The 12,534-nt window shown below is 58.4% G+C and overlaps 1 protein-coding gene across 3 annotated transcripts in view; it reads right to left on the bottom strand.

Annotated features, from left to right (window-relative positions):
• Unc13a (unc-13 homolog A) overlaps positions 1-12,534 on the bottom strand; it is a 44,210-nt gene that overhangs the window by 3,700 nt on the left and 27,976 nt on the right. The window contains exons 31-44 of one of the 3 annotated variants that reach the window (XM_063228071.1): positions 12,039-12,122; positions 11,390-11,467; positions 11,046-11,134; positions 10,529-10,681; positions 9,106-9,229; positions 8,249-8,254; positions 6,909-6,947; positions 6,054-6,083; positions 4,961-5,017; positions 4,623-4,703; positions 4,021-4,168; positions 3,226-3,282; positions 836-928; positions 50-209 (exon numbers count right to left, since the gene is read on the bottom strand). In XM_063228071.1, the coding sequence (XP_063084141.1) occupies positions 50-209; positions 836-928; positions 3,226-3,282; positions 4,021-4,168; positions 4,623-4,703; positions 4,961-5,017; positions 6,054-6,083; positions 6,909-6,947; positions 8,249-8,254; positions 9,106-9,229; positions 10,529-10,681; positions 11,046-11,134; positions 11,390-11,467; positions 12,039-12,122 (1,199 nt within the window). The remainder of the gene's footprint in view (positions 1-49; positions 210-835; positions 929-3,225; positions 3,283-4,020; positions 4,169-4,622; positions 4,704-4,960; positions 5,018-6,053; positions 6,084-6,908; positions 6,948-8,248; positions 8,255-9,105; positions 9,230-10,528; positions 10,682-11,045; positions 11,135-11,389; positions 11,468-12,038; positions 12,123-12,534) is intronic. The other 2 variants (XM_063228072.1, XM_063228073.1) reach the window with 2 other exon arrangements.

Raw genomic sequence — 12,534 nt, 5'->3', positions numbered from 1 at the left:
AGCAGGCGCCCCTTTTCCCTGGCGCACCTCCCATGCATCCCTGACTCACAACTGGAAGCTCTCGTTGTACTTGGGCGCCCAACTGTTGTTCTTGGATTTGGTGGCAAACTTGCGTTTCTTATCGCTGAGCTGGGGCCCGATGATGTTGACCTCGATGAACGGTCGGAAGATGCCAGAAGTCTGCCACTTGAGGTCATTGGCAGCCACCACTGTTGTGGGACATAGAGGGAAGGCTGGTCAGGATTGCTCGAAGTGACAGAAGTAGTCCTCTAGGGTTTTTTACTTTTGACTTTGAGGTAGGGCCTTGCTATACATGCCAGGCTGCCCTTGAATTTACAGCAATCCCCCTGCCTCAGCCTCTTGAGTGCTGTGATGACAAGCATGTGCCACTTGCACTAGGCCATCTGTGGTTTCTCTCAACTCGTCTGAAATAGACTACATCTCACAGCATATCCACCAAAGTGTGGTCATGTGACTATGTCTCAGCTAATGAGATAACAAAGGAAGTGATGTATACAACTGGTTTAAAAGGGAACAAGCCTCAAACTTTCTCTCCCTGCTCCGGTGTGCAGTGTTCTTTTTGGCTCTTCAGATGAATGAAAACACACCAGACACAAAAGCACAATAAAAAACTACAGAGGCCTAGATGCAAAAACCATTTCCCTGGACCTGGCCATGGCTGAAGTAGGCTCACCTCTGGCCTTCCCAGTTTTTTTCGAACCATTAAAAAGTGAAAGTCGGAAATCCCCACAACAAAATTTCTTGCCTGCCATGATTTTGTGTCTGGTTTTTGTCTTAGGTCACAGTCACTCCCCTATGCCCTCAGGCCACTCACCTTTCACTGTGACCTTTTGTTCCCCGGTTCCTGGGTGAGTGAAGAGCTCAACGTGGACAGAAACTTCGCCCACAGGGTCTTCTACACCCGAGCCTGGGTGGAGCGGGAGAGATGGCCTAAGTGAGCCCTATTCTTTCCTGCCCACCAAGAGGGCCCTGGACCACCACCCGCCCACCCTGTGCTAGCGGCACCAGGTCATCAGCCCTGACAGGGAGGTGCTGAGCGGGGCTGGAGGGTTTGGCTTTTGACTGCTTTGCTGTGTGACCTCAAGCAGACGTCTTAACCTCCCTGAGCCTAATGCATCTGCCTTCCTTTTTCTCTCAGTCCCCTCAACCTCACAGGCCTCCCCGTGGCTCCTTTAACACGCTGCTCATCAGACTGAGTCCGCATTTCTCCTTAAGAGACTGTTCAGGAAACTTGATTTCCCTGCCTTGATTCCCCTGCTGATACAGACCCCCAACCTCATCCCGACCTGGTGGCTCAGGCAGTGGGGACTATTGCTGAGCTCTTTGGCAAAGGAACCTCAGGGTCCAATCAAGAGTAGATCCTGCCCAGGCTGCAGGGATTGGCTCAGAGGTGGTCATGTGACCCAAACTGGGCCAATAGGAACTAGGCCTGGATTTTGACCCAGTCTAAGGGAGTGAATCTCCCTCTGTGCTGTCTCTGTCTAGTGAGTGGAGAGCTTGCCCACAGGGGTTTCCATGGAGTGCCCAGTGGAGGCAAGGCGCGCTGGAGACTCTGGATCTAGGTACTCCTGGTGCCAATCATCCTGGAGCTTTCAGTTCCACAGCCCACAGATTTCCTTGTCGGATGGTCATGGTGATTGGCGCTTTTCTTTCTGGCCATCATTAAGTGTCCTGTTGGGGACTGCGGACCCGTGGCCACCAGCACCCCCGCGAGTCCTCCCCAGCCCCCAGGCAGCAACCCACTCCTGGAACACCCCATGCAGGGGACAGGAACAGGGCCGAATTGGAGGTGGGGATGGGGACGGGGCAGTCGCAGGCTGACCTGCGTTACCGCGATAGACAGGAAGTGGCCAAGGGTCAGGGGCAGAGGGAGCCCCCGTCCCCCAGACCGGGCCTGGGCCACGGTCGCCGCCCTCCCCGCTATCTTCCTTGTCACCCTCAAGACTTCAGGCTCCCGCCCCGCCGTCACATGCTCAGCCTGCCCTCCCCCCAGGCCGATGCTTCATAGCAAGCTCAATCCGGGCCAGAGTGGGGTGCCGGTTAGAGTGGGGTCGGGTGAGAGGTCAGGCCAAGGCCAAGGCTAGTGAGAAGGCGAGGGGCAGTACTACGCCCTCTCCCAGGGTTTGCTGGCTCCACGGGGAAAGCTTTCTCTGGGGTAGTTTCCCCAGCCCCGTGCCCCTCCCGGAAGAATCCTCCTGGGCAAGTGGTTCCACCTCCTCCACCACTCAGCCTCTCCTAGGTACCGGGCTGGGCGCCCTCCTGACAAGCAGGAAAGCACTTACTTATTTCTATAATTTTGTGGTCCTGGGGATTGAACGCCTGAGCTGCATCCCCAACCATTTTAAAATTTATTTTGAAACACAATGTCAGGCTGGCCTCGAAGTCGGGATCCTTTTGCCTCAGCCTCCCAGAGTGATGGGATAATAGGCACCATGCCTGGCTGTGAGAAATTCCTTGGAGACCTCTCAGGAAACTCTTGGCACTGGGTCTTAGAATTAAAAGTTTGAAACGTTGGTCGTTTTTTACTCTGAAAAACATGACACTGAATATAACTGCTTCGAGTTTACCTTGTGCCAGGGATTGCTCTACATTCATTAACTTATTTAGCTTTTCTGAGCCTTATGTAACTCAAGCTGGCATTGAACTCTCAGCGATCCTCCTGCCTCAGCCTCCAAGTGTTGGGGTCACAAGTGTGCACTACCACAGTAGGCTGCTCCAAATTTAATTCTGCTAATCCTCAAAAGAATCCTGTGAAGCAGGGCCCTTGCCTGTCTCCACTCTACAGAAGTGGACAGCAAAGCTCAGGGAGGTACTTTCTTGCCCAGTAGTGCCCAGTGTGCAGAGCAGCCAGGCCAGATCTGTGTGCAGCTTTGTATGTATGAGTGCAGTTCTAGGGAATGAGCCCAGGGCCTTCGCACTGAGCTACATCCCGTTTATTTCTGGACACAAAGTCTCAATCAGTTACTTAGTTGCCAGGCTGGGCTCTACCCTGAGGATCCTCCTGCCTCAGCCTCCCAGAGTGCTGGGACGTCAGGCGTGCACCACCAGGCCTGGCCCGGATCCCGCTTGCACTGGTCTGGGAGGGAGGGCGTGCACACCCCTACGTGGAGCCAGCAAGCCGTCCTTTGTCCCGCGGCCGGCGGGAAGGACGGCCTTCTACTAGCGGCCGGCAGGGCGCAGGCACCGGGCGCGGCGGGCACGTACCCTTCTCAGGATAAGTGTCTTCGCTAAGGGTAAACCTAGTTCCCTTGCCACCGTGCACTAACGGGGCAGGCGGGGCCGGAGGGGCAGCGGGGTGGGGGGGACGTGCGTGGGGGTGGGGTCGGGGCGACCAGCGACAGGGAGGAAAAACAAGAGAGAAGAGAAACGTCAGCGGGACGCGGACGCGCGGGGACGCCTCCCTCGCCGGGATGCCGGGGAAACTGAGGCCTGGCCCAATGGAGGCCTTGTAGTGTCCCGTGGGGCCAGCTTGGAACAGCGGGTTCCCAGCGAGGGGAACTGGGCCCTGCTGCTGCGCATGGGCTCAGCGGGCTCAGTGAGACAGAAGCAGACAGAGAAAGCACGAGACAAACTGGGCGTCCTCGCGGACTCCGTCCCCGGGCTCCACAGGGCTCCCCCCCGCCCCCCGCCCCCCGCCCCCGGAGATCCCAGCCGTTCATTGGCCCAGGGCTCAGAACGCCCGCCCACCCAGCGCTGTCAATCACCCCGCGGTTCCCACGCCCCAGAGAGCCCGCCCACGGAGCTGTCAATCACTCTCTTTCCTCCCTGGGCCCCGAAAGTCACGGACAGTCCCAGCAGATAAGCACCGCCTGGTGGGCCTATGGGATCAGGGGCCCCACCTCCTGGAGTTGTGAATCACTCCAGGTTTTGGGGTCAGGCCCCGGTTCTACGAAGTCATAAATCCCCAAAAGGCTCCTCGCATCCCGGCCCAACCGTCAGGCCCCGCCCACTGGCCCTTGCGTCACAGAAGACAAGACGGGAGTCGGGGCCTGCACTCACCCTGTGCGGACTGCGTCTGCACGAAGGTCTTGATGAGCAGGTCCGTGGCCTGTGTGTAGAGCGACAGGGCGTAGCGCAGAGACTGCAGGTCCGGGCTCTTCTCCAGAAAGGTCTTCTTGAGCCCCACGCCCCCCGCGTGGAAGTATTGCTGTCGGCCACCGGGTGCAGGAGGTGAGGCACAGAGGATCCGCTGCTCTCCCTTGCATACCCCAGCCTGCCAGGGCTTCCATCATCTTGGAGACACTCAGGCTACTCCTAGCCTTCTCTTGGGGCTCCCTGCCCTTGCCTTTGCCCTTACTGTACCTGCTGGTCGAAAGGCTCTTTCTGGCTTGGCCTGGTGAACTCCTGTGCATTCCTCAAAACCCACTTCCCCATACTCTCCAGAAAACCATCTGCTGCCCTTCCCGGGGCTCACCCTACCTCCATCCTTCTTGCTACCCCAGGTTCGACCTGACAAGACTGGGGATGCTGGCCCTTGGCTGTCTCACCTAGCTTGGCTTGGAAGGGGGTCAGGGCGTGCCATAAACAGGGAGGTACTGTGGGTCCAGGGCAAGCCAGGTACGTCCACACCAGCCCTCAGCCCTGCCCCCAGCGCCTCTCACCTTGATGGTGTCCAGGGCTAGTTCCACCACTGCACACTGCTTCGGGGTCAGACTCTTGGCCTCTTCTCGTGCCATGTGGTCCTGGGTGGGGCCAGGGGCCAGGTAGGCGTCACCCCATTAGAGAGCTAGGCCATGGGTCTCTCAGGTCCCGCGCCCTGCACCTGCTGGTCCACAGGTGACTTGCACCTGGATCACACCGCACCTGAAGCTGAACCGAGCTCATGTCCCCAGCTCTCTGAAGCCAATGAATTGGGCTTTAAGCCCTGTAGCGGCATTTCTGTCCGTGCAGGCTCCCTCCCCCAGGTCCTCCTGCCCCCCAACCGACCCCCACCTCTCACCTTGAGTTTGGAGAGTTGGCCCAGCTCCTTGGCGGCATTGAAAATCATCTGGGTCCCCTGCAGGTGACAAAGGTGTGGCCTGCATGAAGGTGGGCTCCCCACCTGGTCCCCAGCCCCCACCGCACTGTCTGGAGGTTCTGGGCAGGGCTGTGGTCCTTCCTTGTGACACAGGTCTAGGGTCCCCAGGAAGTGGGAGCCCCAGTCCCGTGGGGACACTCCCTGCTCCCTCATCCTCACCGTGACTCTGGGACTATGGGATAGGGAAACACAGGGGAGTTGGGTTGTGTGTGTGGGGTCCCAGATGGGGTGACAGCGAGGAGCTTGAGGAGGTGGGATTGGGCTGTCAGCAGACCCCCCCAGTCCACCTGTAGTGTGGTAGGCTCTTAGCAGCCCTGCCCTCACTGTCCCCCAGACCCCTTCAACCTGACCATACAGTTACGGCTCTGACCAGTGGAGCGGGCCTGGGTTCGAATCCCAGCTTGGCTGTGTTGCCCTCGGCCAATTACTTAATCACTCTGAGTCTCAGTCTCCCCATCTAGATGGGGCCCTCGAATCCACTCTGGACCGGTCCTTCCTCAGCACTCCCTGTGACCGCTGCTAGGGGTGTGGGGCTTGGAGGGAGCCTGAGACCCAGCCTGGCCTGTTTCCGGTGGGGTCTCCCAGCTTCTCCCAGGCTGATGGGACTGTGTTAACCTGGACCTGGGACCTGGGGGCCCTCTGTGGGGGCTGTGGACTGGGGGGACATTTGGAGAGACGCTGGCCCATAACGAGAACTCCTCTGGTCACTGTCACTGCCCCCCAGTCCCATCCTGGTTGTGCTGCGGCAGAACCTAGGGCCTGGCGCAGCTGCTGGAGCCACACCCGAGCCCTGTCCTCAAGATGCTGTGACCCCCAAGGTAGCATCGAGGCTCAGTTACCCAGAGCCCGGATGCTGGGCCTCAGTTTCCCTGTTGTACCCTCTGCCCTTCCCACCACCTCCCCACCACGAGCAAGCCAGACAGACAGGAGGAAGTGACAGACAGGACCGACGGCATGGACCACAGAGGTGTGGGGCGGGGTGGGGGGGGCCAGACAGACACAGAGCTGGGCTTACGTCTGAGTGGCTTGGCAGTTTCACCCTGCCCTGTGGAGAGAACCAGGCGGAGGTCAGAGTCCCAGAGGCCCTGCATAGGTCCCTCCCTGCCTGGCACCATGGCCATGGGGCTTGCGTCAGGCTCCTAGCCCTTGGGCAGAGTGCCCACACTCCTCTCCCACCCCGGAAATGCCCAGTGGACATGGCAAGTTCAATCAGTCTGTACACACACACACACTTTCACACTAAGAGCAACACAGATCACATGTGCAGAACACATGCTAAATACACGCAATGACAAAAGTACACATGACAAACACACTTGCATGTGTGCACCATCACACACGCAAATGGACACAGTCTCCTCTCTAGGGTGCAGGTGCATGGGCATAGCACCAGGCACTGAGTCCCTCCTGGGGGCTGGCAGCCGAGGAGGGAGCCTCACGGCCCAGGCCCACAGAGCTGTGCAGGGTCTCAGGGCCTGGCAAGGCACCTGCACATGTGCTGCCCCAGCTCCTAGCCCCTCACAACAAAAAAATCCACCCGGAAACCAGGAGTCCTGGGCTCTGCCCACATGGGGGATCCAAGGCCGCTGCGGCCATGCTGGGAGAAACCCTGGGCTGTGGCCCTGAGAGGCAGGGGCAGTGCACACTTTTGCTCACACGTGCATTCACTCCTAGTCCCGGCCCTGAAAGTTAGCTGCTCTCTGACTTCCGACTTCTTGGGGCTCAGCATGGATGTCTGTCCCCTACCACAAGCCCATCGGGGACTTGCCGCCTGTGCCTATGAACACAGACACGGACACCCACAGACACTCATGTGCACACTCACACCTGATGCCACGGTTGGGACCTCGGCAACCCAAGGCCTTATTACCTTTTCTAATCCCTTGCCATGCTTTCTCAAGAGAGTGCCCTGCAGAGACAATGTCACAGGGAGGTCAGCCCGTGGGTCCTGTGCATGGTTGCTCATGGGGATGGGCTCTGTGCTGCTCAGGGGTGGCCATTAGGGGACTGTGGGGGACTGAATGGCTGAGTCTTAATGATGTGAGAGTCAGGGAGACAGAAGAAAGGTAGGGAGAGGGAGGGAGAGCCCAAAAGTGAAGCCACTGCCCAAACCTAACCCATTTATATTTATTGTACACACAAGCCTCTCAGTTCTTGGGCCAACAGGAAAGTGAACTGGCTCTGTATTGAAACAGGCCCAAGTTGGAAACTCAACTCTCACATCTATGTACTACAAGACCTTGAAAACAGATGGCTCTGAGGCTCAGCTTTTGTCATCGACAAAATGGGAACAAGTATATCCTCTTGCTCATGGGTTCCCACCAAGGTGACCTGGAATGCCTGGCTGCCGTGACAAGGCCTGTGTACATGCAGCCATTCGTAAGGGTGGTTTTTTTTATTGTGCTATTGGGGCTTGAAATCAGGGCCTTCACCCTGAGGTAGGTGCACAGACCTTAAAAAATTCTTTTTCATCTTTTTTTTTTTTTCCTTTTTCCTTTTTATCGGTACTGCGGATCGAACTCACGACTGCCTGCTTGCAAGGCAGGCAGGTGCTTATGCTGCTGAGCTAAATCCCCAGCCCCTCCAAAAAATTCTTGAGATGGTTTTGCTATATGGATAAATTGCTTAGCCTGTACCCAAACTTTCAATTCTCCTGCCTCAGACTCCCAGAGTACTGGGAATGCAGCTGTGCACCACGTCAGCTCCAGCTCGAATTCCTCTATCTTCCAGTGCCCTGTAGGCGCTCACACCGGGGGCACCAGTGCCCCAGCCCCCCACCCGACAACCTTGCCCTGAGGGGCTTCTGGGCAGTCACGCCTGTTCCTGGTACAAGGTATGGGGGACCCTACTTTTCGCGTGAGAAACCCCGAATGGGAGGTACAGTGGTTTCAAGGAGCTGAGGCTGGGCGGGCAGGAGGCCCAGGTCTCCCCTGGCGCAGTGCCCAGCTGTTCTTGGGTCCCCAGGCGCATGGACCCAGTCAGAGCGAGCTGGACGGAGCTGGACCTAGCCGGGGAGGCCCAGAGAGAGGGGTGGGGTGGAGGGGCAGAAAGGGGGGGAGCCTTCCCTCCCCCATGCGAAGGGTTGTGGCATAGGTTGGTCTGCCCTCCCGGCCTCGCCTCCCCCACAGCACAGGAGCAGCCACACAGGCGGGTCCAGACACAGAGCCACGGGCGGACGGACAGACAGACGGACAGACGGTCTCTACTTACGATCATCTGTCAGCCGGGCGCGGTGTGGGGGGGAATAAGGCACCATGAGTGTCAGCGGGGCAGAGGGGGAATGGGAGGAGAGAGGTGGGGATGGCATGGAGGGGCAGACGCCTGCTCAGCCCTGACCTTCTCAGCCCTGCCCAGCTCCACCCAGCCCTGATCAGCCCAGCTCAGGCGGTGGGGGGGACCCTTCTGCACCTGCCACCCCCAGCCCCTGCCACTGCCATGCCAGGACAGTGGCCCCCACCGGCCCCAGAAGGATCTCTGCTCACTCCTCTGACCTCTGGCAGACCTCCAGGAACCCTCTGTTCTGTGGGTGGCTAATCTTTCCTGGTCTCAAGTGACCCTAAAGTTCTCTGAGGAGCCTGTGGACCCAGGACTGTGGGTGACCCTGACCCCTGAGCTGACCTCTGTGTTCCATGTGACCTCTGATCTGAGTGATCCTGGCCCCACCTGTGATCTTGGTGCCTCTTACCAGCCTTGACTCTATTTAACTTCTGTGATCTTGGTCCCCGAATGACCCTGAACCATCAATGACCCTGTTACCCTCTGATGATCCTTTCTGTCTGTTTTGTTTTGTTTGTCTCACCCCCTGGTCCAGGTGGCCTTAAACTCACTATGTAACCCAGGTTGGCCTTGGATTCAAAGTGACCTTCCTGCCTCAGCTTCCCTGCTGCAGAGGTTACAGATGTGTGCCACTGCACCCAGCTTCCTTCTGATGATCCTTGGCCCACAAATGATCTCTGGGGGCTCCCACCACCCGTGGGTAGTCCTTCGCCTGGACGGACACCATGTGTTGCCAGTGCCTTTGAGCCGGAGGCCGAGCTCTCCAGGCTGAGCATCGGGGCAGAGCTCACCGTCTGGTCGGTGAGTGGCGGCAGCACGATGGTCTTCTCCATGGTGTTCATGACCAGCTTCCACAGCTCCTTCAGCACCCGCTTCAGCACCGTCTTCTCGCAGATTTTGGCAAAGAGGGTCAGGCTGGGGGCAAGGGTGGGGCATGAGAGTCCACGTAGCCTAGTCCCTGGGTGCAGGGGTGCCAGGCAGGAGGGCACCCAGCTGGTGCAGGGACCCTGGGTGGTGGCTGGGGAGATCAGCAGGGGTCAGGATGAAATGGGCTTCGGTGCCCTGGGAGAGGCCAAGGCCCTGAAATGGAGGTGGCAGTGGGGAGAGAGAGGGGGCGGGAGATCTGGTGAGTGGGGACATGTGGGGCTGAGGTCATGTGAGGGGGAAGAGGAGGGAATGGCAGAGGAGCGCAGGCTTTGGAGGGGAAGCAGCAGGATTATGGGAGCTGAAGCAGCGGGACAAACTACCAGGATCCACCCGCCAGCTGATGGCCACCTCCCAGCCATCTCCTCTAATGGCTTCATTCTCTATTTCTTCCACCCTCCCTGTATCCATCTATTCGCTCATACATTCACTGGCTCAGGTACCTGCCCATCCATCCATCCATCCATCCATCCATCCATCCATCCATCCATCTATCCATCCATCCAGCATTCATCATTAATCATCCATTCATCTACTCATCAACCCATCCATCATCCATCGATCCAAACATTCATTCATCCAGCAGAGCATTTACAAATAGACTGTCCTAAACAGAAACATCATCTTGTGGAGACTGAACTGCCCCTCAGACGAGTAAGAACTTCTTGGGAGCCATCTTGCAAAACCAGAACTCTCTATGATCAGCCAGCTCCTAGGTCGTCTCAGCCAACCCAAAGGGGCTGGTCTGGGTCTTCTGTGTCTGACCTGTTCAGCAGAGCTGTGCCCCTGCAGCTCCTCAGGCAGAAGTGCCTTCTCCATTATCTCTTATTTTATAATTTTGCCTAGAAACTTGCCTATACCTAAAATATTCCCTCACCCACCCAGGTATTTCTCCACCCCTCTGTCCATCTTTCAGTCCATCCATTCACCCCTTATTCTATTCATTCATCCAGTTAACACTTGTCTTCCACATACCCAACTATGCATCCACTCCTACATCCATCCATCAACCTGTCCATCCATCTGTCAACTTGTCCATCCATCCACCCATCTGTCAATCTGTCCATTATCCATCCATCTTTCAGTCCATCCATCCAGTCATCTGTCAACCCGTCCATCCATCCCCCGCCTGGATGCCTAAGCCTTTCACCTATAACCTGGCAATCCCGGTCACTGCCCTGCCAATCTGTCACATCTTATCAGGCACTAGCCCTCCATCCGTGCACCCATTTCCCCATCCTCCGGGTGTCTGTCTTTCCTTCCTTTGAGGCCCGGGGCTGGCTGGCTCACTTGCTGTCCAGCAGGTCCATGATGGGCTGCAGCACGTTGTCTGCATCCTGAGCCACGCTGCTGCAGGCACTGGCTGGCACGTTGCCTGTGCCCTTCACCTGGCCGAGGATGTCGCCCATCTGTTTGACGCACTCTTCAATGTGTGGCTGGAAGCTGGGCATGGGGCAAAGGGCAGGAGGTGACAGAGCGCTCTGGGCTCACATCCTGCCCAGGGAGCACAGGCTCAGAGCCTCTCAGGCAGGGAGTGGGGAGGTGGAACTGATGCTGGGCTGAGACCCCTGCACATCCATTTCCCCTTGGCCCTGCTTGGGTGCTGTCTGCTCATCCGCCCTACTCGATGGATACACAGACACAGCCCTAGGACCACATGACTGGGATGCAGCTGGGTGGGACTTGAACTCAGCCCTGTGCAGCTCCAAGCCTTATCCTCTCCCCTGGTACCACCCCTGACTCCCCAGGGCCAGGCTCAGGGACCTGGCTGCCTTCGCTCCCCCAGCTCCCTCCCCTGGCTGCCCACCTGGTCGCAAACACCCGGCTGAGATCATCCAGAACGTTGTTCAGTTTCACCTGCAGCTCCTTCAGGATGTCGCTGGCCTCAGCGTCCAGCTGAGGGGAGATGGCACCCCATTAACTGTGCCCCAGCAAGGCCTGCACGGGGCCTTGTGGACCTCAGGGGGGGCCTGGGACTGCAGAGGACACAGGGCACAACGGCAAAGTTGCCCCTTGGCCTCGCTGCTGTGTGGCTCTGAGGTCTTAAACATGTGAGCCCCCTGCCTTGGCCCCTTGAACGTGGGGGCTGCTGGTCCCTGAGCTGCCTGCAACTGGGGCATCAGGGACTAGACCAGGGAGAGCCCGCCTCACCTCCTTGCCGCCCATGGCCTCGAACATCTTCTCCAGCTGGACCCGGAGCTGCTGAGTGTTGTTCATGAGGATGCAGGGCTGCAGGCGAGAGAGGACATGAGGCTCTGCCGAGCCCAAGGCCTCTCCCGCCACATCCAGGGCCCGGAGGGAATCGTGGAAGGGTCTGGAGGCAGGGACCCTCGGGGTCCCCTGAGGATGCACAGGATGCTTGGGCGCAGGTTCCTGGGGTGCAGAGGCTCGTGGGGACTGGGGCAAGGAGAAGTTGGTCGTTTTCCCAGGACCCTATTGCGCACAGGGGGCCTGGGAGCAGCCAATGGCATCCTGGTCCTGCAGGGTGACCATTCACACACCCACGGGATCTGCACTCACACACCCAGACAGGCACACACACATGCATCACCACACACAGCACAGCGTACCAGATCCTGCTGCCCCGGACACGCACACTTGTGCACACACATGCCGAGTGCCCAGGTACACACTCGATCCACGTGTCCTGCCAAGGCAGGGCGTCCACACAGCGACCCTCGCACAGGGGCAGAGGGGAGCCCAGGATGGAGTGGGGCGGGGCCGGGAGAGGGGCGGGGCCAGATGAGGGATGGGCGGGGCCGGGAGAGGGGCAGGGCCTGGGATGGGCGCCACAGGTCACCACTTTCTCCTTCTCCTTGGAGCAGTATGAGGCAAAGTCCTTGGAGATGATGTCCGCATACTGCAGGAGGACGTTGCTGATGGTCTGAGGAGGACACAGGTGTAAGAGCAGACAGAGCTCGGGCGCATGCCTCACTAGGTCCCCACAGGAGCCATCGGGGGGCCAGGGCTGAGCTCGAGCACTATGGCGCTGAGGTGGACACCCGGGAGGACCCGGGATGGCTGCGTCTTGCAGGTCCAGCTCTTCCTCAAAGTAGCTCTCTGCCCTGTTAACCTGGCCCCAGTTGTAAGCTCGGCCCGAACCCACTGAAGGTGGGAGGTGACCGGAAACCCTTGTCACCGACCTGGCCTGACAACGGTCAGTTCAACCTCAGCTCTGATCCATTGATGCCAAGCTCATCCCAAAGCCAGCCCCATCCTGTCACTCACTCCAAAGGCAAGGACAACCCCAAATCCTGGGGTACCCCAAAACCCAGCACTGACCCAGTCTCGGATAC

The sequence above is a fragment of the Cavia porcellus genome, unplaced genomic scaffold, assembly GCF_034190915.1.
Source record: "Cavia porcellus strain 051 isolate PalLab524CR breed Dunkin Hartley unplaced genomic scaffold, mCavPor4.1 scaffold_17, whole genome shotgun sequence".
Taxonomy (NCBI): Eukaryota; Metazoa; Chordata; class Mammalia; order Rodentia; family Caviidae; genus Cavia; species Cavia porcellus.
This window is presented reverse-complemented; position numbering and strand designations above follow the sequence as displayed.